We start from the raw sequence: 23,342 nt of genomic DNA on the forward strand, positions 1-23,342 counted from the left end.
TCTTAAGAATATAAGAGCAAAAACGAATTAACCTAAATATTTTAAGTCTCCTTGAAAATGTAGTAATAAAGTATATGAAGCTCCTTTTTTCATTTTGCTCTGTGACTGGTTTAAAGGTAAGTTTGTTATGATGTTGGTAGATTATGCCAGGCTTCTCCCAACAGAGTAGAAGTGATTTGGCCTTGTAACTTAACGGTGGTTACCGCTTTCTTCTACATTCCAGTTTTGAAAAGGATAGTACTGGAATTTGCCTGTCTGATGACCAATCTTGGTGTAACTCCTGTCAGTACATCAGTTAAAATACAGAAGAGGCAGGAGTTTGGATGGTTGGATGGGATTTCATTAGGGTTTTACAGCCAGTAAAGATGTTACTTCCCATGCATGTCCCAGGAATCCCTAATCCTCTTTTACTCTGTTGGGATGAGTCTTTTTTTGTTTCTGTTCAGAGTGGTTACTAACTTCGTTTTCTCTCCTCTTGCTGTCATCTGCATTCGTGCTTCCCACCTGTTGTTGGCATGTCCTTTACCTTCTCTTTCCCTGCCACATCAAACTACACATGACTCATCATTGACTTGGAAGATGTGGAAGATGTCAAGTTTGTGATCAACTATGACTATCCAAACAGCTCAGAGGATTACGTGCATCGTATTGGCCGAACAGCCCGTAGCACCAACAAGGGCACTGCCTATACCTTCTTCACCCCAGGGAACCTAAAGCAGGCCAGAGAGTTGATCAAAGTGCTGGAAGAGGCTAATCAGGCCATCAATCCAAAACTGATGCAGCTGGTGGACCACAGAGGAGGCGGCGGAGGAGGGGGTAAGGGTAAGTCCTGGAGTTTTCCAGGTACTGCCAAGGTATCTTTTTATTATTGTGCCCTTTTTTAATCGTGTGAAGGCTTTTAATTGTATGGTTTAATATAAAAAGATAATGCTTAATAGTTTTCATAACCTTGTACGGGAAATGTGGTTTGTCCTACTTCTGCAACAAAGTATTTCTGTAGATTACAATCCAAAACTGAGCTTTGAATTTTTAAGTACATGGTGCATATTCAAAATTAAACTGATTGCTTTTTAATACCTTTAAAAATGCTTAGTTGTATACTAAGTTTTCAGTTTTCCATGTGGAGACATTGGGTAATTTAAAGTGCTGATTTGGAGGTTTTCCTGGCTAAAGATAAAGGAAACATGTTGAAAATGCCTTATATTCTCCCATCAGGAGGTCGTTCTCGATACCGGACCACTTCTTCAGCCAACAATCCCAATCTGATGTATCAAGATGAGTGTGACCGGAGGCTTCGAGGAGTTAAGGATGGTGGCCGGAGAGACTCTGCAAGCTATCGGGATCGTGGTGAAACCGATAGAGCTGGTTATGCTAATGGCAGTGGCTATGGAAGTCCAAATTCTGCCTTTGGAGCACAAGCAGGCCAATACACCTATGGTCAAGGCACCTATGGGGCAGCTGCTTATGGCACCAGTGGCTATACAGCCCAAGAATATGGTGCTGGCACTTACGGAGCTAGTAGCACCACCTCAACTGGGAGAAGTTCACAGAGCTCTACCCAGCAGTTTAGTGGGATAGGCCGGTCTGGGCAGCAGCCACAGCCACTGATGTCACAACAGTTTGCACAGCCTCCAGGAGCTACCAATATGATAGGTTACATGGGGCAGACTGCTTACCAATACCCTCCTCCCCCTCCTCCCCCTCCTCCTTCACGTAAATGAAACCACTCAAGTGGTGGCGACTCGTGCAGACTTCATTACATTTTAAGGAACACTGTCTTTCCCTTTTTTCCCCCCTCTTATCCGTTTTCTTTCTTTTTCTTTCCCCCCCCCCCAAACCATTGTGATTTGTCTTTTCACGCAGATTAGTTAGAATTCACTGCCAGGTTTCCTACCCGCCAAAATGATCCAGTCTGTAATAACAGATTTTGTAAAAATATATATATATAGCTGACTGGAAGAGATTAATTTCTTCCCCTAACTTCTTGCATGTTGAGGATATTTGAGCTATTTTTCATCTTAAAAGAAAGAGTTAAGGTATTAGGCCCATTGTGGGAGCCCCTTTTTTGTTGTCCTGAGTTATGGGGGAGGGGAGGGCTGAATTTTTCTGCAGCAGAAGATGGCATCTGTGCTTCAAATTGTTCTTATTTCTGGGTTAGAAAACCAAAAGAGGGATATCCCTGCACATTTCCCATAATGCGTTTTGATGTTTCTCAAGTCGGAACAGGGTTCTTCAGGCCCAGTAAGTTTTTAAGACTTTTGTTTGCCATTGTCATTTTGGCTGACTGCTAAACACGTTTGACAGTTAAAACTTACTAATTGGTCTTATCTCCCTTACACTCTGCCTTCCCCCTTCTCCTCTCTCAATTACTGAGAAACAACCATTTTAACGTCAGGTTAGGAATGAATTGCTGAGTGTCAGTGTGTCTTTCAGATTAAAAACCACAAGTGTTTATTGCAGTGGTTAAACTGTGGCATCTCAGCATCTGGGGGGAAGCTGCCTATTTTTCTTCCTGATATAACCAGGGACCATCTGTGAAGTTGATTTTCCAGCCAGACAGCTGCTGTCAGCAAATGAACATAAGCGCTCACTGGAGATGTATTTTGTTAACCAGTTGTCTATGCATTCACCTATAGTACAAAAAAGCACCTTTAATTATAAATGGAACATACTCAAAATGGGCTAATTTTCTTTTTAAACTCAGTATGTGTAGAGCTAGAATAAAAGCAACTCTGCCAGCTACTCTGCCCTTTTTGCAAAGTTATCTTAAAGAATCCTAAGGGTTTATTAAGAACTCTTACTCTCTTCATACCCTGTTTTCTGCAGTGCTTTCTAACAACTCTTGTTGAGTGCAAATTTTCTTCAGCATCCTTTTGCACTCAGCTTTTTACAGGTAGGTAGTGCTTTAAAGTTATGGAGGACTAAAGCCTAAGTCCTTTTTACCTTTCCTCCATCTGAAGGTAGGTGAGTTTGTCCTCTTCATAGTAACACTGTTTTACTGAAATTTTATATAGCAGATGGGTCTGGAAAGAATTTTCTGTTATTGTCTTCACCATAACAGGATAGAGAGATCAGACAACCCCAGAAACTTCTTCAAATCTAATGTGAAACTATTAATTTTTATGCTGTTAATTGCTACTGCTCATTCACAATGCAGTTAAAGGGAGATAGCTCCACTGCATTCTTTGGCTAAGTCCTGAGAGTGATTGCTGGTTTGTGAGATCCAAATATCTAATACTTGAGGTTTTTTTGTTTCTGTTTTCCTTTTAAAATTCTTTAGGGAGAGAGAAGGGATTGGTTTCTGAGGGGTTCTTGAAAGTATGATTCATTGTGCAACATACAGGTAGGTTGTAAGCATAAGCTGAAATATATGCATGTAAAAATTTTGACATCCTTTTTTATTTTCCACTTTCTTCCCTAACTTTACTTCTCTTTTTGTTTCCCACTCCCCCCACAATCTTCTAGAAGTTGAGGCCAAGGGAGGATGGTAGGCACAGAAGAAACAACTGCTATGCTACTCTGTGCTTTCAAACCAAAGTGTCCCCCACCCCCAAACCCCAGTTTGTCTAAGCACTGACCAGTCTGTTGTGGACATTTCTTTCTACAACCAAATTCTTTTTTTTTCCTTTAAACATAGAGGTTCCACCACAGGGGATGTCTTTACTCTTCCAGCTCTTTTTAAAAAGCATCACTTTGAGGGAAAGGTCTCCAGGCAAGCAGTTATTTGGATTGCTTGCTTCCCTTTTTCCCACAGGGACATTGCAATCATAAAGTAACAGCAAATTCCACATCTCAAAAGCTGTGTGGCCCGAGCACTGCTGAAATCTAGCGGAGTTTAACTCTTCTGCCTCCATGTCTGTCACTCATTCAGATTCTGCCATTGGCTTCAGAACATGGGTAGAAGAATCATCATGCTAGTTATTGCATTAATGGTTGAAACTCAACTTTTAGGGATAAGGGTTTCAATGTATTAAGCTGTGGGCTGCTTCTTCCCGGTCCCTCCCTAACAATTCATTGTGTGGAATTCTCTCATCTAAAGGTTGGTGGCTTTTGCTTGGGATCAGTGCTCTCTATTCATGTCCTTGCTGGTCTCTGAACACATTCCTGTCGCATTAAGACTTGAAAGATTTGTAGATGTGTGATGTTCAGGCACAGGATGCTAAGAGCTATGTTACTATTCTTAGTTTGTAAATTGTCCTTTTGATACCATCTTGTTTTCTTTTTGTAGGTATAAATAAAAACTGTTGACAATAAGGTGTGAGCTTTTATTGCTTAAAAATTCTCTGAATAGTTCAATGTAGTCCTCTTAAAATAGTTTTAATTGCTTCAAGATAAAGGTTGGGGGTGTTGGATCACCTAATCACCAAAGGAAGGTGGGATTGTGATTGGTCTTAATCCAAGAATTGGAGCTACAAGAAAAGGGCAGGATACCTAGTAGGTAAAGGCTTGGTTGTATCTGCTTATTAGGAATATGACGATGTTGCAAGTGTTCCCCACCTAGGGTCATTGGGATTACAGTACCAAGTGCAGGGCTAGTGTGAGCCACAATAAAAGATTCAAAGATGAGGCACAAAACTACATGACTTTAGCTAGAGCTGGTAAATTTGGTTTGCAGGCAGTGTGGAAGGGAGATAACATTTCACACAAGCTATCACCTTTGTATCTTGGACACCTACCTGGAAAATAGAAACTGCCACAAGAGCATACTTGTAATATTTCAACTGATCTTTGGTTGGGACATTCTTACAGGGACATCTTTCCAGATTAGAGGTGACTAATCCTTAGCATGAGTCATGCACCAGGGTCTTAGAGAACAATAGTTTATTTGGTCTATGCATGAGTAAGGCACCTTAAGGCTTCTTGCTCTGGTTGACCTTCTGAAGCACCATACTTGTATAGTTGACCCAGGTTTTCTATTACCTCTGTAATGGGTGTTTAACAGCTCCTATTGATGAGAAGTTCTTCTAGATAGATCAGTGCTTAGTTAAAGTCCACACCAAGCATTTTCCTGGCTTGAATTAACATTTGATTCCAAATCAGATAAGTTGCCAAGGAGAACATTCAAAATGGTTCGCTTCGCATCCTGAAGGTGTAGACAGTCTCCAAGAGCCCTCAAATTGGCATTGGAAGACTTAACTTCTTTCCTTTAAGGACTGGAAGAAAACAGATTTACCATGCTGATGAAAGGACTGCTTTATTACATGCATAATCTTACTATCTCTTAATGCCCAATTTACAGTAGGTGTTAAGATGTTAAAGCCAAGGGGAAACTTCATTGCTGGCGGACCATCTTGGTTATTGGTACCTGTCTCCCCTTTAGACCATGAACTTAGCAATTGGCCTTGATTCTTCTCCATATCATCATCCACTGGCAGTCCCTCAACTCCCAAAACACCTCTGTCCACATCTTTATTCACTGAGGGCCTTTTTCCTGGACAATTACAACTGCCCCATAACTAGTCATTGTGCTTCAGCTGCTTTTTGCCCTACACAGCAACTGGTAGATTGGCTTTTGAAATGGCCCTCCAGTAGCAGCCTTTGTTAGTCAGAATACAGTGTGGACCTATGAGGCCCTATGTGAACTAGTATTGGTTGCTTGATATCTCTAAGTTTATGGATTTTTGTCCACAGGAAGCTGGTTCTGGCCTTGGAGCTTGTCAGTGGTCTAGAATGTTTTTCTCTTTTTTTTTTTTTTTTTTTTTTGAGACAGTGTTGCCCAGGCTACAGTGGCAGCATTGTGGCTCTACTCCTGGGCTCAGGCAACTCTCCTGCCTCAGCCCCCAGAGTAGCTGGGACTACTGGCATGGGCCACCACACCCAGCTTAATTTTTGTAGAGAAGGGGCTCTTGCTCAGGCTGCTCTCGAACTCCTGACTGCAAGCAGTCTTCCCACCTAGTCCTCCCAAAAGTGCTAGGATCACAGGCTCAGAAGCTACCGTGCCAGGCCGCCTGTATTTTCATAACCAAGTATGCTGTCCAATGTCACCACAGAGCTGTCTTGCCTGTATATAGTGTTTGCATGGTACATATATCTTACCTGGCCTGCATTTTTTCATGGCACTATCTGTTTCTTGAAAATAGTTGTCTTCCCCCATTAGAATGTAAGCACTAGTAGGGGCAGACTTGGCTCTGTTCACCTTTGTATTCCTTAAATATTGAATGGATGTGTAATTCCTTGGGCCAACGGCATTGCTCTGTTCTCCCAGGACCTACCTTTGGTCACGTATAGGTAGAAGAAGTCACAATAGAAGATGGTTTGTACTACTCCAGACACCACTGCAATTTGGTCATAGAAATTCTCGGTCTGGTACCGCCTGATCCAGTTAGCCAAGTAGAGGGCGCGGTACAGACCCAGGAAGAACAGATAGTGAGTTGTAATGGTCTCGGCTTCCCCAGTCTTGCTGATCATGAACAGCTGGGGCAGGATGGCTACGGATTCCAGGTAGATGGAGAAAGTCCAGAGGATCTGAGCCAAAGACAAAGCGGCCAGAGAATGCTGAGTGCTGCCCAGTGGGGGCCCATCTCTCAAAGAATGTAATTACTAAAATAATAGTGTACTAGAGAAAAATAGGGAAGAAAAATCATTCTCAATTTAAAAATACAGTGTTTTAATATTCTATAATTTTTTAAAGATTTTGAATACAGTACATGCTGCTTTTTTCACAACATAGCATGAACATTTCCATTGAAAAATTTTAAATGTAGTTTGGATAAAAACATAATTGAAGCCACTGTTTCTCAAAGTATAGTTGGTCCATAAATTTCAGCATGGGAATCTCCCAAGATGCTTTCTGCCTGTAGGTTCACGGGCCACAGCCCAGACCTATTGGGTTAAAATCTCTGGGCCTGCTAATCTGTTGGACATAAGGTCTCAACAGCCAGAAGTGTGGGACTGTGATGCCTGCTTGGTAAATGAGCATCATGACTAGACATGCCCATTTTAAAATTGAGCATTGTGAAGAGCTTGTTGCTAATTTTTTCTAAACTTAGAACTAACTGAACAATACATGAGTTATAGTCACTGTTATAGCAGAACGCAAGCCCGGATGTCATGAAAGGTCTGGAAAGAAGGACCCAGGGGGACATGCTTATCTTTGGGAGTTAGTACTCTCAGTCCCTTCCCTTACCTCCAGTGGAGTGAAATTGTAGTTCTCAAGGAAGGAAAGACCAATGACTGGAACCAGAAGAAACTCCAAGCGGAATGTGTCATTCTCGCTGTCAAATGTTTTCCGAAATTTCCCATAGATCATGTATACTGTGACATAGGCACAGAGGAGAAAAACCACCTAAAATGGGCAGGGAGGGGGGAGACATAGAAACCTATGAAGTCATTCCCAGCCTATTTGCTAGGCTTCAAAGCCTGCCAAACCTAAGGGCAAGTCCTCTGCCGTGACACCACATGAAGAGGTAAAATGTGTTTGGGTCCAGCAGCCTAGAATCTTAGGTTAATGATTTGTTAAGTAATCATGCTTCTAACTGGGACTGACAGTACTACCATAAAGAGTCAGATGCCCTGCTTGTCCCCTCTGTCTAAGGAGCATTAGGCAAAAAAAAAAACCAAAAAAAACACAAAAACAGAATTGGTCTTTTTCAAGGGATTTAGCAGTGGCATTCCAGGGCTCTTGAAACTTTTTTTTTTTTTTTTTTTTTTGAGACAGTCTCGCTTTGTTGCCCAGGCTAGAGAGAGTGCCGTGGCGTCAGCCTAGCTCACAACAATCTCAAACTCCTGGGCTCAAGCAATTCTTCTGCCTCAGCCTCCCGAGTAGCTGGGACTACAGGCATGCGCCACCATGCCCAGCTAATTTTTTCTATATATATTAGTTGGCCAATTAATTTCTTTCTATTTTTAGTAGAGATGGGGTCTTGCTCTTGCTCAGGCTGGTTTCAAACTCTTGACCTCCAGCAATCCGCCCGCCTCGGCCTTCCAGAGAGCTAGGATTACAGGCGTGAGCCACCACGCCCGGCCAGGAAACATCAATTTAAATAGGATTTTAGGAAGACAGATGAAACCCCTCAGTGCTGAGGGGAAAAAATAGGATTTTAATTTTTGCATAGCCTTACCCCTAACCAAAGTTTTTGTTTGTTTTGTTATTAGAAAGTAGGTTCCGCGAACACAGGAGACATGCATATCTGCTTCAGGTGCTGGCACAGGAGAGGCTTAAAAAAATTTGTTGGACAGATGGCCAAATGGGTTTTCTGAAAGCTCAGGACACCCTGTTTGATTTTTTGCTTATGTTTAAATCATCCTAATAGCTAACCTTCACTGAATGTTTAACATATGGCAGGGTTTTCTGCACATGTAGATTTATTACCTCGTTTAATTTTCCCAACCGACCCCTCTGAGGTAAGTGCTAGTTAGCGCTGTCATTTCGCATGAGAGGGAACTGGAGGACAAAGCCCACAGTCCTCGCCCAAGCCCAGGTCATGCAGCCACCAACCGGCAGAGCCAGGATTCGAGCCCAGGTTGACCTGGCTCCCCATCCTAAGTGCCCAAGCACAGCGGCCATTTGTGGATGCTCAGCAGGCCCCCACCGTCACCACCTGACCCCTCACCTTCATCACGGTGTTGTAGATGGAGATGAAGTTGGTGAACAGGTCCAGGTACCGGGTGGTGAAGACCAGCGCAAAAAGGATCTGGCTCTTCCCGGAGATGCCTGTGGGGGTGGAGACACTGAGAACACAGCTCCCAAGCCCCCGCGTTCAAAGGGGGCCTGGGAGGCCTCCAACACCTGTCCGGGGCACTGCTGCTCCCCAGGGCCAGGAAACACCCTTCCCATGCGATTGCTCGAGGATCTGTGCTCCGCTCAGTAAGCTGTAATCTCTCTCCCAGTCTCCAAATAAAGACACGAACACCAGGTTTCCAGCCCCCTCCCAGTGCCTGCTGGGTTCCAGCTCCAGGGAGGATGTCGGGGGTGGTGTGAGTCGGCTTGGTGGGGGATTGAGGCTTCTCTTCACTCTACCCCCAGAGTTCCACCAACACTCCCCAAAGCTCCGACTTTAGGAGAACAATCCACTGACTCCACAAGGTGTTGATTCACCAGGGAGATGGGAGCGGGCGAAGGGAGGCTCTGGGCCAGGGCAGCATTCTGTTTTATTTTCCAAAATGTAAGGATTAAAAAAGGCTCTTTTTCTAGTTGTAAAAGTTATGCCTGTATTTATTCTTTGTAAAACAAAAATCAGTATATAAAGATGCAAAGAAAAAGACATCCCAAAGCCTGTGTTCGCCCTTCCAGATCTTCGCTGGTGCACACATGCACACATGACATATATGCATACATGTGACACAATGGATCCATCAGGTTGACAAAAGTGGGATCATACTTTCGGTGCTGATTCTTGATCTGCTTTGGCCTTTTTCTTTTTCTTTTTTCTTTTTTTTTTGAGTAACAGGCAAGTCTCCAGGAGTGAAGAAAGATCCCAGTCTCTTTTTTAACTTTTTATTTTGGAAGGATGTTAGGTTTATGGAAGAGTTGTAAAGATAGCACGGAGAGTTCCCACCTACCCTTCACCCAGCGCCCTCTAATGTTAATTTTGCATTTAAGGACGGCACTTTATTAAGAAGAAGGGATTAACATCAGGATGGCGCTGTCGATTAAACTCCAGGCTTTGTTCCGATTTCACCAGTTTTCCCACTGCCGCCCTTTCCATACCCAGACCCCATCCAGGAATCCACACTGCATTTTGTGGTCCTTTGACCTTAGTGTCCTTTGACCACTTTTGATATGTCATGGCGGTGGTCCCGGCGAGGTGCCTCGCCTTTCCTTTCCCAGCCAGCCCCCTCCCCGCCTACCCAGTGATGAACTCACCTGTCTACTCCATACCTGGAGGCGGTCCCACGAGCACCTCAAACTCCCCACAGCCCAGACCAAACTCATTGTCTCCTGGAACCTGCTCCCTCTCCTGTCTCCCCTTCTTCATAATGTGCCACCTTCCCCTGGGGGCTCAGGACAGAAAACCAGAGCCACCCTTGAGTCTCCCCCTGCTTTGTCCCTCACTTCCAATCAGTCACTGACCCCACAATCCCCCCATAGTTATTAGCTCCACTCCCCCTACCCCATGCCCTTCCATCAGCCCAGCTGCCCTACCCCAGTGACCCCCCAGGGGGTCTCCCCAAATCCTTCACTGCTCCTACCTCTCCTCCAATTCCACTCTCCACCGGCAACCCAGGGGCTATCTTAAACATGGAATTCTGCCTAAAGCCCGTAAGTGGCTTCCGAATGCCCTTAAATAAGACCCACGTCCCTCACTGGTCCTGCCTGGCTTCTCCCCTCGCCCCCTGGCCCAGAGCTCATCACTCTCCCCCACTCCTTCCCTCCAGCTGTGGTGATGTATCTGGATTTTATTTATTTATTTATTTATTTTTGACACAGAGTCTGGCTCTGTTGCCCCAGGTAGAGTGCCGTGGCATCAGCCCAGCTCACGGCAACCTCAGACTCTTGGACTCAAGGGATCCTCCGCCTCAGCCTCCCAAGTAGCTGGGACTACAGGCATGCGCCACCATTCCCAGATAATTCTTTTTGTTTGGTTCCTTCTATCGTTAGTTGCCTAGCTAATTTTTTCTATTTTCAGTAGAGATGGGGTATCGTTCTTACTGAGGCTGGTGTTGAACTCCTGACCTCAAGTGATCCTTCCACCTTGCCCAGAGTGCTAGCATTACAGGCATGAGCCACCGCACCAGCCCTGGATTTTATTCTAAATGGCAAGGGAGTTGGGCACTGAGAAGTGATACAATAAATAGTTCCCCCTTACCTGTGGTTTCCACAGTTTCAGTTATTCACGGTCAGAAAATATTAAATGGAAAGTTCCAGAAATAAACAATTCATAAATTTTAAATCGCACGCCATCCTGAATAGTGTGGTGAAATCTCTTGCCATTCTGCTCCATTCCCCAGGTCATGAGCCATCCCTCGGGCCAGCGTATCCACGCTGTAGCCCACTCCCCACCCAGCAGTCATGCGGGAGCCGCCTGGGTCATCAGACTGAAAACACGGTACACACAGGGTTCAACACTGTCCTCGGTGTCAGGCATCCACTGGGAGTCTTGGGACACATCCTCCACAGACAAGAGCCACTGTATTACCCGGCTCAGGGTCTGTTTTCCCAGAATACCTCAGCAGTGCCTTACCCAACCCTTCCTCTGGTTCTGGACATTTTGGGGGTGACCAAGGAAGAACACCGCTGAAGCCGCAACATTCTAGAGCGCGCTGGGTTCCTGCACTGGCTGTCCCATCAGCACGCTGCGGGCAGGGCTGGGCTCGAGCTCCTCACCTGTCCGCTGGCCCCTACCACATACTGTGAGGACGGGAACCCCTCCTTGGGGGTCTGGCACTGGGGGGCGGCTGTGCGGCTGGCTGTGGGGAGGCCAGCGCTGGGTGGTCCCAGTGGTGTGCCATCTCACTGGGCCCACGCACAGACCCTGTCAGAGAGGTCTCAGCCCCAGGGCCCAGGAGGCAGGCTGGTGGGGGACGCTGAGCCTTCCCCTACCCCTCTCCTCTCTGTGTCCTCGGCCTGCCAGACACCTTTCCTCAGCGCTTTGGGAGCCCTGGTGACCTTGAGCACACTGGCTTTCATACCTTGAAAAACTATGAAAAACTCCCAGCAAAGCAAGCCGCACATGGAGACCCAGGACACAGAGGAGAACAGGAGCCTACGCATGACCAGAGTCCCTGCGGGCTCCACTGAGCACAGAGGGGACCCACTGAGCAGATGCAGCCCTCCCTCCCACTTGACAGATGGGAAGACTGAGGCCCAGGGTCATTCAGAGAGTCAGTGGCAGAGTGAGAATGAGGCTGGGCCAGCTGAGGTCCCACCAGGCCCTGCTCCTCGGGGCTGGCCGGGCTGGCATCCAGGCACCTCACTTCTGAGCCCTGTCTGCACACACCCCCATCCCCACCACCCAGCTGCCCTTTTCCTTTTCCCAGAGCACTAGGCCGCTAACGAGCCGTGTCACGTCCCCAGTTGCTATTACTGGGTTTGTGGACGGTTTCGGCCACCAGAAAGTCAGCTCCAGCAGGGCACCGTTTCTGCTGTCGCGGTTGTGCCCCGCGCCAGTACAGAGAGGGAGATGGAAAACAGCGCCCCCTCCTGGCCACGGCTGCTCCCCCTGCCCGGCCCTCTGTGGACCGACGTGCAGGGACAGGTCCCAGCCCATTCTTCTGTCCCGTCAGCCCCCAGCATTCCCGACCCACTTCCTCTGCGGGGACCCTGGAGAGTCTGGGTGCCTGTCCCTCCGGAGAAGAACCGAACGCAAACGGCCGCCAGGTCTAGAGCCGCCCCCTCTGCACTTTTCCCCACCCTGGGGAGCCTCTCCCGCACACCCTCATCCCAACCCTCTGCTCTCACAGCTCCCGAGTGACCTGCCGAGACCCCCTGCCAAGCCCCTCCCTGCTCCCAACCTTCCATGGCTCCCCAGTCCCTACTTCCTGGTCTGACAGAAAAGGCCCTTCCATATCCGGACTGCCTTCCCTCCGGGACTCGTCTCCCTCCCAGACTACCCCAAATCAGGCTGCTCACCCTTCCCGGGTCAACTCCCTGCCAGCCCTCCAGGACCCATCGCGGAGCTGCTCCCTGCACGAGGCCTGCAGGGGCTGCTCCCCGCCCCTCAGCCCCCACAAGGAGCCTGAGCTCATCGCTGTATCTCCCCACCCCAGTGCCAAGCACAGGGCGGGCGCCTCCAGGACATCAGTGGACAAAGATGGCTGCAGAGGCCTCGGGCAGCCTCTGATTGCACGGGGTCTGTTTGGGGACCATCAGCCCAGCCTCGAAACTCCTTCACACTTCCAGCAGAGCAGGCTGACTGCTGGGCAAACGGGACCCCTCCAGGCCTCCCCGGCTCCTGCTGGGGGAGGGGGGCAGCTCCACGCCCACCTGAGCACCACTGGCTCCCCTCCTGCCACATCACAGCACCTCTGCCACCCGCCCGCAGGGGAGGGAAGAGGGTCCAACCTGCCAGGAAGTCTGGGAGGGACAGGGAAGAGAAGACCCTGAGATGGGGGGGGGGGGCCACTTCCTGAGTATATATGCCCTTGTCCCCCTTCTCCCCAGTGAGAGGAGGGAACAATGGGAGTTCCCAGTGGGAAGGAGGGGGGTCAGCTTTTCCTCAACCCCTTCTTCCAGCTAGCCGGGACAATGCCAACATGGTGGTGGGGTGTCAGTGGAGGCACAAACCTACCCTCCCCCAGAATCTCGAAGGTCCCCCTTCTTTGATATTGTGCAACTTTGCACTGATTTTGGAAGCTGATCTGTGCAAAAAGAGTTTCAAGGACGCCCAAGCTGAAGTCCCCACCCTGAGCAGACGCAGTGGCAGTGGAGCGTCCAGCCAGGGCTGGCCAGCGAGGGGGGCCTCCACCTCCCGCCCGGGGCGCCCCTCACCGGTGCAGCACTTGGACCTCCAGATCTTCCCCAGGAGCAAGATCATGGCCAGGAGGTGGCTCAGGTCGCCGAGGATTCGGAACACGTTCATGGTCCTCCGCTCGGTGCTGCGCCCGCGCCCAGCAAACTTCCAGGAAACTTTGTGGCGGGCGGGCTGGCTGCCACGTCCCCGGCCCGGCGTCTCGGTGCCCGGCCCTGCCTGCGCCTCCCGCCCCGCGCGCCCGCAGCCCCAGCCGCGCTCCGCCAGCGCACTCCCGGCCGGGCGGTGACGTGGCCGGGACGGCTGCCGCGCGGGGTGGGGAGCCAGGAAGCGGCGCCGCCGGGAGACCCCGCCTCCCGCCACCCAGGCCTCGAGCCCGGGGCGGGGCGGTGGGCCAGGCAGGGGGCTTCGGGCTGCGCCCCGCGCCCTGCTGCCAGGTGCTCCTCACGTCCCCTGCCGCCATGCCCCAGTGTCGCCCGCCTCCCCCACTCAGAAATCTGGGTGGGCCACTGAGCCTTGTCTCTGCCTCAGTTCCCCTGTCCGCAGGCCTGACAACACTGGTGCCAGTGCATGGGTTTGAGCACCCTGTCAACAGTGACCAGCTGCTATTGTCATTATCTTGGAGTCTGGACTTCCTCTCTGGGTCAGGTGGGGTGGGGAGAAGAGCTGGAACTGGAGTCCCTACCGGTCTCTCCTGTTAATTTGAATGTCCACACTGGTCCTGACCTGACCCTACTGGGGGTAGAGTCAGGCTGACCTTGGTTCCAGCCTATGTGCTGTGGGCCTTCCCCTGTCTTGGCCTCAGTTTTCTTGTCTGTAAGATGGGGTCGTTGTAAGAACGAGGTCAAGTCTGTCTGGGAGACTCAGGGCCTCCATTCGTGCCTCCCTCTTCTTGGGGTGCTAAGGTGTTAGACAGGGGCACTCCTGGCCAGCAGAGACCCCAGGGGGCTGAGAGGCAGGGAGGGAGGAGGGTGCAAGACCTCTGGTGGGAGGGAGTCCTCCCAGTGCCATGTGGCCTGGGCAGGGGGCCAGTCTCTGCATCTGTGAGTGGACTGGGTCAGCTGAGCTGGGGGTCTTTACTGTCCCCACCTAGACAGCCCCTCAGGATCCTCATCTCTCTCTAAACAACTGGCCTCCTCCCAGCCCCACCTCCTGCCACAGGTATCCAGAGAGGCTTTTGCATGATAACAATCTGTTGCTCAGTTTTTAAGACCCTTCTATGGCCCCACAGGTCCCTCACCTTAACTCCCGGGGTGAGGCAGTCCTTTGAGATTCAGCATGTGGACCAAGGACCAGAGGCACTGCTGTCACCTATTGGGAATGCAGACTCTCTCAGCCCCACCCCAAACCTTGGAGGGACTCTGCAGTTAAACAAGATCCCCAGGGGTTCATGTGCACAGGAAAGTTTGAGAGGCACTGATCTAAACGACACTATGAGGAAGACACTGTTATCATTCTCATTTTACACACGGGGAAACTGAGGCAGGGAGGTTAAATAATTTGCTTAAGGTCACGCAGACACTAAGCAGTCCTGGAACCTGGATTCCAACACACACTCTGCAATTAAATCATCACATTACACTGTGGGTTGCCATGGCAGGTGATGAGCTCCCTGTCATGAGAGGTGGGTGCGCAGGGGGTGGGTGCCCATTTGTCAGGGATTCAGCAGTGGGGACTCCTGCCCCAGTAGGGAGGTGGTGAGAACAACAGCCAGCAAGCACGGAGCATCTGCTGGGTGCCAGGTACAGGCCAGGCATGTTACTCGGGTTCTTCCCATCTGGCCTCAACAGGCGGGCCGTGCAGCAGGCATTCGAGCTTCACTTCACAGGTGACGGACCTTGTTGACCAAGTCCCTCTGAGACAGAAGCCAGACACTCGTCCCTGGGTTGTGGCAGTTTCTGAATGGGCCCTTCTGTTCCCTGCTGACCCTGCCCAGATGCCTTCCCTGCAGCTGGTGCCCACCTTGTCCCAAGCCAGGGAAAAGCACGTGCATTTGCCATTTGGTGAAACATCTGTCCTCCTGGGAAGCAGCCCCAACTGGGGGTAGGCAGATGGGCGCTGGAACAGGCTGCAAGCCTCTCCTGCCCTTTATTTCTTCCAGGAGACCACAGGGGAACCGGCCAAGGCCAGGGGAGGCCTTAGGAGGGGTGGAAGGGAAAGAACCCAGGCTGGATGACCCCAGGGCCTAAGCCTTGACCCCTCTCTGGATCTCAGCTTTCTCATCTGTTAAATGCGGTAGTAAAGACGGAAGTACTGCTGACTGCCTATTCAGTGGTCTCTGCCCAGAATCTTCCCGATCACCCCAAGAAACTGATACTATGTCCTCATTTTACAGATAAGGAAATTGAGGCTCAAATGTGTCTCTTGCTAACCCAAGTCACACAGATCTCCTCTCCCCAAAGTTCCATTACTCTGCCCTTAGCAATGGGCCTTGCATTTTTTTCATACCCACCCCATCTCCAAGGTGGAGCATTTCGAAAAGCTCCTAGCGAAGAACAGGGGACATCTTCTTCCCCTTCTCCTTTAAAACACATGGCTGTAGCCACAGGAGCACTCGGGCCACCTGCACCACCCTTCACTATCTGTCCCCACTGCTGGGTGGATCCCGGCAAGTCCCTCACCGCTCCCCTAGCCTGAATTCCTGACACCCCAAAATATGCCTGCTGTAGGAATGCAACTCAGGGGAGAGCCAAGAGGAAATTGCCTTCAGCTCAAGGGGCAAGGACAGTTTTCTTCTCATTAACAAGCAAATCGCATGTTCCAAGTCAGACTTACAGGTGAAAGAATGGGGAAGCTGCTCAATTATTTAAAAAAATATGGGCCAGGTGTGGTGGCTCACGCCTGTAATTCTAGCACTTTGGGAGGCGGATTGCTCAAGGTCAGGAGCAAGACCCCGTCTCTACCAAAAATAGAAATAAATTAATTGACCAACTAAAAATATATATAGAAAAGATTAGCCGGGCATGGTGGCGCATGCCTGTAGTCCCAGCTACTCGGGAGGCTGAGGCAGGAGGATCGCTGAGCCCCGGAGATTGAGGTTGCTGTGAGCCAGGCTGACGCCACGGCACTCACTCTAGCCTGGACAACAAAGTGAGACTCTGTCTAAAAAAAAAAAAAAAAAACATGTGTATATAATCTCTGTCGTTGCTGGTGCGGCCCTTGTTGCATTCACCACTGCACTGAATATCCTGCAGACTGCCTCCAAGGCTGTGTGGAAGGAAACGGTGTAAAGTGAAAATCAGGGCACCCACCACTTAATTGGCCGCCTCTCCCCGGCTGGGCCTCGGCTCCTGGGGCTCCCTAACGGGCCCTAGAGGCCGCTAAGGCATCGTCAGGCAGAGGCGAGTGGAGGTTCCTCAGTGCACGGAGCATCTCTTCCCAGGCAGCCCTGGGGCTGCCCTGTGGCCAGACCGGATGAGTCCATTTCCTAACCTCCAGGGGTGGGCTGAGGGCAGCCTTTCTCTTCCTGCTGTCCCAACCTGGGTGTTCTGGAAGTTCTTTCCCCAGCTCAGTATCTATCGAGTTCAAGGCAGGGCCAGTGCAGACTGCATTTTGCAGAGGGAGAAATCAAGGTTCTAAAACCTCTCTTCCAGTTTCAGTTCAAGCACATTTATGGAAGACCAGCTGTGTGCCAGGCGCCTTGGGGTTGCGTGTAGATGCAGCCTGCAGGAGCCCCTCCCGCACTGTGGGAGGACCCCAGCCGGTGCACCTTCTGAGCGCGGCAGAGGAGACACTAATTACCCTGGGCTGGGAGGAGCCGCTGGGGAGGATGGCAGTTAAGGAAGGCTTTAGGCAACGTGATGCCCCAGTGGGTTTTGAGGAGTGAGTAGGAGCTTGCCTCCAGGACAGAAGCTGGGGGAAGAGAGGAGAGTCCAAGTAGACACCTATAGCACAAAGGCGCAAAACTGTGACAGGGCCTCTCTCCCAGTGCATTTTATCTGTACTGCTCTTTAAAAGAGGCCAACGAAGGGAAGAAGAAAGAGATGATTGTGGAGGTCAGACAGATGAGCTCAAATCTCACACTCCACCACGTAAGAGCTGTCTGGATTTAGATCATTGGTGCAATCTTCCCGAGTCGCAGTTTTCACCCAGGTTATCATTAACCTGGGTGTGAACTAAGTACTGACTGGGGTCAAAGTTCCCGAAGTATCTAACGTGCTTTGCTAGGAGTAAAATCACCCAACAAATGTCAGTTCTTTGCCTCTCTTTGCAGGGAGCTGAGGGCCAACGACGCCAGAAAAGCAAAGCGGGGAGCAAAGGCAGAACCCCGTGTCTTCAGAAGGCGATCTCCCCGGTTTACAGCCGAGGTGTAACTTCTGGGGCGCTGCAAGTCGTCTGTATCCTGATCCCGGTGAAGGTGACACGGGTTTTATATTATACACATGTCTAAAAAATTCATCAAGCTTAAGATGCACACACCACTGTTTGTAAGTTACACCTCAATTAAAAGAAACAGAAAAACATAATAACCGAGCCAGGACTCCGCCTCCCCTCGCCGCTGGCGACAGGTGTCTTTTGGAGACCTAAAACGCAGCTCCGGGCGCCTGGAGTCGTGCCGGCGCGCGGTGGCCCTGGCGAGGTTCCCACGGCAACCGCAAGCTGCTCGCCGCGTCTCCAGAGTGACGAGGCGCCAGCGAAGACCCGGAGCCCGGGGCTTCATGAACGGGAGCCACAGAGCGAGGCTGGAGAGGGACCGCGCCTGGCCAAGAGGAGGGCGCCATGCGGCCGGCCACCCTTTGTCCTTGCGCGGGCATCCAGCATTTGGAGGGCATCTGACGAACAGCAGTCCGCAGCCCCGACTGAGGCCACAAGCTGTTGTTTGAAAACACCCCTAGGGATTCATTCTCAGCTTTCCCTGTTGGAAAATGGAGGGCCTGGCTGCTCCCCAATATCTCAGGGCGAGTCAGGGGCAAAGTGAGGCCCCGCACGGGTGGCCTGCTTGCCAGCCAGAGCTGCGCAGCACAGGGGAAGGCCCTGGGGCTGGATGCTGGCACCTTCTTGGGTTCTGCTTCCAGCTCTGCTAGTAACTTGCTGTGTGGTCTTGAAGTCCCCTCTCCTCACTGGGTCTGAGATGGGGACACCACCGCGACCATCTCAGAGTGTATGTACCAAGCGTGTGAAATAATCGACCGGCGTAAAAGCGGCTTGTAAGCTGCAAAGTGCTTTGCACGTGTCAATGACCATCACACTTGCCATCCTGTGCTTGTCATCACCCCAGCCCCTGGGTCTCAGAACTCGTCTGCTGTCCATTCCACTGTGCTCTTCCCAAGGAACCGGCCCAGAGAGGCTCTCCCAGCCACCAGAGAGCCTTCGGTCCCCAGAATTTGAGGGGCTCACAGAGACGTGACTCTGTCCACCTGCCTGTCCACCTGCTCCTTGCCCTCTACCCTGTGCAGAGGCTCCCCACTAAGCGAGGATGTCTGGAAGCCCTACGACATGGCCGCCTGGACGGAGCCCACTGGGTGACACCCTGAATGCCCTTTGAATGCCACATGCTGGCCATGTGTTTGGACAGTTGTGTGTATCTGTGGCCGTGTGTGCATGTATGTTGTGTGGTATGTGTTCACTGGTGTGTGTGTGTCCATGTGCCTGGCATGCATGCATTAGTGTATGTGTGTACTTGGGATGTGCATTTGAGTGCGTGTATAGAAACGTGTGTATTTATGGCTGTGTGGCATGTGCATGCGGGTGTGTGTTGTGCGTTTGTGGCATGTGTGTTTACCCATGCATCTATTCGTGTCTTGCTGGCATGTGCGTACCTAGGTGGGCACGTGCGAGGTTGTACTTGTGTGTGCACCGGTGGGCGTGCAGGACTGTGAGAATCTGCGATGGTGCACATGTGGGAGTGTGTTGGGGGTCTCGGATGCAGGGGCTTCTCCTCCCTTTCCCCTCACCTACGTGACCTTCCCCAGCTGAGGACAGTGGCTCAGGTCACAGGCTTGCTTAGGACAGCTTCCTGCCCTGTGGGTAGGTAGACCTGCGGCTGCCCGGGTCTTGGGCCAGGGTGGGTGGGTGAGCCTGGGGCCGAGGCTCATGTGCCACCCCCTCCCCGCCTGGCCTCCTCCCCTCCTCACAGCAGGAGCAGCAGCGGGAAAGGTTGGCGGAGGGGGGCTATTTTGGGAGCGTCTCCTTAGCAACAGCTGCCACAGCCGTCTGTGGCGGTTTTTCTATAGGTGCTAAAATATTCCACCCTGGTGACTACTGAGTGCTGGGGGGTGGGTGAGGGTGGGGGTGGAGGGCAGGAGAGACCCCTACAGTCCTCTGTCCCTAGGACACAGCCTGCTGGAATGGGTCTTGGTCCTTTGGACCCCCAATGTTCCTGTCCCTACCCCTGGACCTTACCCTCAAGGAGCTGCCAGGACTTTAGAGCTCTGAGGCAGGCCAGCTGTGTCCTGATCTGATTTCTAATCTAAGCATCTGGGCTGCCTCAGTTTGCCTCATCTGCAGAATGGGCTGGCTGGACTTTAAGAAACTCCCTAGGTTGAACACCTCTGGACTCTGTGACTCTCACATTTCAAAGTGGCCCTTTCCCTCCCTCGGAGCTGTCCCACCTGCCCAGCCCAAGTCGCTCTCCCCTCCTCTCCTCTCAGCCCTCTGCACAGGCTCCTGGGGCCCCCATGTGACCCAGGTCTGAGCAGGCTCCCATAGAAGCTGGTTAGTGAGTGCTATGCTGGCCTGGAATGACCTTTCCCCAGAAACTAGGAGTGGAACCCGGTTCGATTCCTGGCTCACACACTTGCTTACTGGGTGACTGAGCCTGGGCAAGCGTTCGCTGTCACTGCCCGTGGTTCAGTCCCTCACCTGTGCAGTGAGGCCAGTCGGAGCCACCACCCCACAGAGCTCTGCAAGGATCAAATGGGAGAACGGAACGCAGAATGGGCAGGGAGCTTTGCTGAAACAAAACGTGAAGCTGGCTGAAGGTTTTACCATGGGTCCTCTTCGGACTTCAGAGCAAATCTCACTCGTCCAGAACATTGTCCCTGGCTGCTCAGGTCACGCCATTCATAGCAATACTGCCCGTGCCTCAGTGTCCCCATTGGCAACAGGTGCATGTGTCACAGAGTTCTTGGAAGGATTAAATGAGCTGGTGGCTGGGAAGGTCTAGAATAGTCTTGGGCTGAGGGGATGAGCTCTGTGGATGCTGGTTGTCCTCACTCCGTCCAGGTGTGCTTCTGTGTTAGAGGAAGACAAAACCCACTTGCGCTTTGGGGACACAGTCCAAACTGTCCCATTACAGATGAGGCCTCTGAGGCCCAGAGAGGAGAGATGAGCTGCCCAGGGTCACACAGGGTTGACTGGTGGAGGAGGGACTCTTTCCTGGGGTCCCTGGACCTCTCTGCACCTCCTCCCAGTCCTTCCTCCTTACAGGGGATGTGTAGCTACCCTGGGCTACGGTCCTGCCCCAGCAAAGTGACCCTCCTTGCCCTTAGCCCCCATCCCATCCTCAAACTGTGTCCAGTGCCCTGACATCAGGGACTGACCCTGTGAGAGCAGAAGCTCTGACCCACAAACATCTCTGACTCTCTCTCCCGCCTTCCTGCTCCTCCCTCCCTCCCTCCCTCGAACCCCACACTCCCCGGCAGCTGCCAGGCCAGGCCTCTGGGCAGACCAAAAGCCACTGGCCTCACCTGCATCCTCCCACTTTCAATCCATGGACAAGCGTGGCAGGTGGCAGGTACCAGGCACACGCCTGCTGCTGAGCAAGCACTCAGCCCCCTCCCTCCCCGCACTGAGGATGCTTGCGACGGAACATCAGTCCTGGCTGGCTGCCTGTGAGGGCACAGCAGGGTAACCAGGGAGACAGGCATGGAACAAGACGTGCATTGTGGAGGTCTGCAGTGTTGAGGAGAGCCTCAAGAAGGGATGGCCGCATTTATTGAGCACCTACTATGAGCTGTGCACTTCTTGGGCATCCACCTCACTCTGCCCCTGTGTTTATGCGTGTGCGTGCGTGTGTGGGGGGGCTGTTAGGGTCCTCGTTTTACAGAGAAGTTAAATAAAAAACTTGCTTAAGTTCACATAGCTCCTAACAGCATTTGAGCCCAGGTTGGCCTGACTCCCAAGCCCACTGAGAACCACACTTGTGACCAGCCCAGGGGCTGGCACGTGGTGGGCACCCCATGCCGAGTGAATGAATGATGAATGGGTGATGAATGATTTCTGCCAGGGCATCAGGAGACCTTCTCAGGGAAGTGGCACCGAGGCTGGGCTTGGAGAACAGCAAGAATTCTCTGGCCAAAGAATGCGAAGGGCATTTCAGGCAGGAGGAACAGTGCGTGCAGGAAGAGAGGTGTGGAAGCATCTGGTGTGTTCTGGAATGTGTGGAAGCAGGGTGTATGTGTGGGTATATGGGATGCTGGATTAGGTGGGACCTGCTTGTACATCATGCTGAGGCATTGGGACTGGATCCTTTTGGGTGGGGACAGCCCACAGGGAACGGAGACAGTCACGGTGGTGTGTGTGGCATTGTTCCTGTGCCGGACACATCTTAGGGGGTCAGGAGGAGCCAGAGGGGATTCCAGATTCAATCAGCTCTCCCCCTGGCTTTGCCTCAGTTGCTCCCTGTCTGCACTGGGGCTAACCAGAGATGGCCAGGCATCCAGGGAAGTTCTTCTGGCCGTCTAACTGCAGTGTTCTCTCCTCCTCCCACCCTGGAGGGAGAAGCACTTTCCCTCCTGTGTTCTCAGAGGTGACAGGATGGCCAGGAAGCAGCTGGCTCACCGGGGACTGTGGGTGCTGGGGGCTCCTCCAACAGTCCAGAGTGTGGGGCCCAGGCTTGGGGTACACTGGGGAGGGGGAGGAGATGGGTGTCAGTCTGCCTTTATTAAGACAGCGTGGCATGATAGGGGACGGCAGAGAGAACGAGAAACTAGGGTTCGGTGGCTCTGTCACCTCTGGGTGGCCTTGGGCGAGCTTCGGACCCTCCCTGGTACTCAGTCTCTCGGTCTGTAACCGGGGCAGTGCGGACGAGGTGGTGGGGAGGGTCTCCCGGTGTGAGTAGGGGGTGCACAGGGTCCTTAACTGATAATACTTGGGGAGGCAACAGGGACTGCTAAAAGAAGGGGCCGGGCGCCAGGGGACCCCAGCCGACTGGCTCCCACCACCCGCATGCCGGCTCCGAGGAATCCTCTCCATTTGCCCCGGGGCGCTTGAAAACCCGGGAGCGGATCCAGGAACGGGTTCTGGGAGGAGCGCGCCTGGGGCGAGGAGGAAAACCCGGGCAGGATCCGGGGCAGAAGCGGGGCCACGCAGCCCCCGGCCCCGGCCCCTGCTCCGCGCCGCGGGCCCCGCGGGAGGGGCTTGGTGCGGGCCGGCGGGGACCGGGCAGGGCTGGGCCCCGCGGGGCGCCGGGGCTGCGGGGCTGGGCGCGCGGCCTCCGCAGCGGGGCGCGGGTCACGTGTGAGGAGGGGCGAAAGTCTCGCAAAGCGGGGCGGCGTGCCGCGAGTTGGGAGTTCTCGGCGCGCCGCGGGCGGCGGGAGCTCGGGCTCCCGGGCGAGCCGGGGACGCGGCGGAGGCGGGGGCCTGGGTCCGAGACAGGGGGCCGCGCCGAGAGGGGGCGGGAGAGAGAGACGGGAAGGACAGAGACCGCGAGGGAGACAGACAGAGACGCGCAGGGAGAGACGGGGCAGCGGCAGCGGCAGGCAGGAGAGCAGAGGGCGACAGCGACGGGGACAGAGACCCCGCGGGAGACAGCGAGAGAGACGGAGGGAGGCAGGAGAGGCCGGGGGAGGGACAGGGACGGGGAGCGCGGCAGAGACCCAGGGCAGCGGGAGGGAGGAGCGGGAGCAGGGGCGGCGGTGGCGGCGGAGGCCGGCCGGCGGGAGCGCCGAGGGCGACCCGGGGCCCGGAGGCCGAGGGGGTCGCGGGGCCGGGCCGGGCGCAGGGGGCCGGGGAGCCGCGCGCAGCGCGGGGGACGGCGCTCGCCAGCAGGACGGAGTGACAGCGAGGGAACCGGCGAACAGCGCGGGGCGGCCGACCCGAAGGCGCCGGCGG

General features: G+C 52.6%; 2 protein-coding genes across 3 annotated transcripts in view; one reads left to right on the forward strand and one right to left on the reverse strand.

Moving 5' to 3' along the window:
• Positions 1-4,254, forward strand: part of DDX17 (DEAD-box helicase 17) — an 18,929-nt gene extending 14,675 nt beyond the window's left edge. Inside the window, exons 12-13 of one of the 2 annotated variants that reach the window (XM_012741818.2) lie at positions 580-822; positions 1,216-4,254. In XM_012741818.2, the coding sequence (XP_012597272.1) occupies positions 580-822; positions 1,216-1,721 (749 nt within the window). In that variant the 3' untranslated portion in view covers positions 1,722-4,254. The remainder of the gene's footprint in view (positions 1-579; positions 823-1,215) is intronic. The other variant, XM_012741819.2, reaches the window with a different exon arrangement.
• Positions 3,612-13,661, reverse strand: KDELR3 (KDEL endoplasmic reticulum protein retention receptor 3). The gene is made up of 5 exons (XM_012741820.3): positions 13,370-13,661; positions 8,553-8,653; positions 7,127-7,285; positions 6,213-6,465; positions 3,612-5,153 (listed from the first exon to the last, which is right to left on the reverse strand). The coding sequence occupies exons 1-5, from the start codon at positions 13,458-13,460 to the stop codon at positions 5,113-5,115; spliced, it is 645 nt and encodes a 214-aa protein (XP_012597274.1). The 5' UTR covers positions 13,461-13,661; the 3' UTR covers positions 3,612-5,112.
• Between the last annotated feature and the right edge of the window lie 9,681 nt (positions 13,662-23,342).

Source organism: Microcebus murinus, chromosome 10 (genome assembly GCF_040939455.1).
Source record: "Microcebus murinus isolate Inina chromosome 10, M.murinus_Inina_mat1.0, whole genome shotgun sequence".
NCBI classification, from domain to species: domain Eukaryota; kingdom Metazoa; phylum Chordata; class Mammalia; order Primates; family Cheirogaleidae; genus Microcebus; species Microcebus murinus.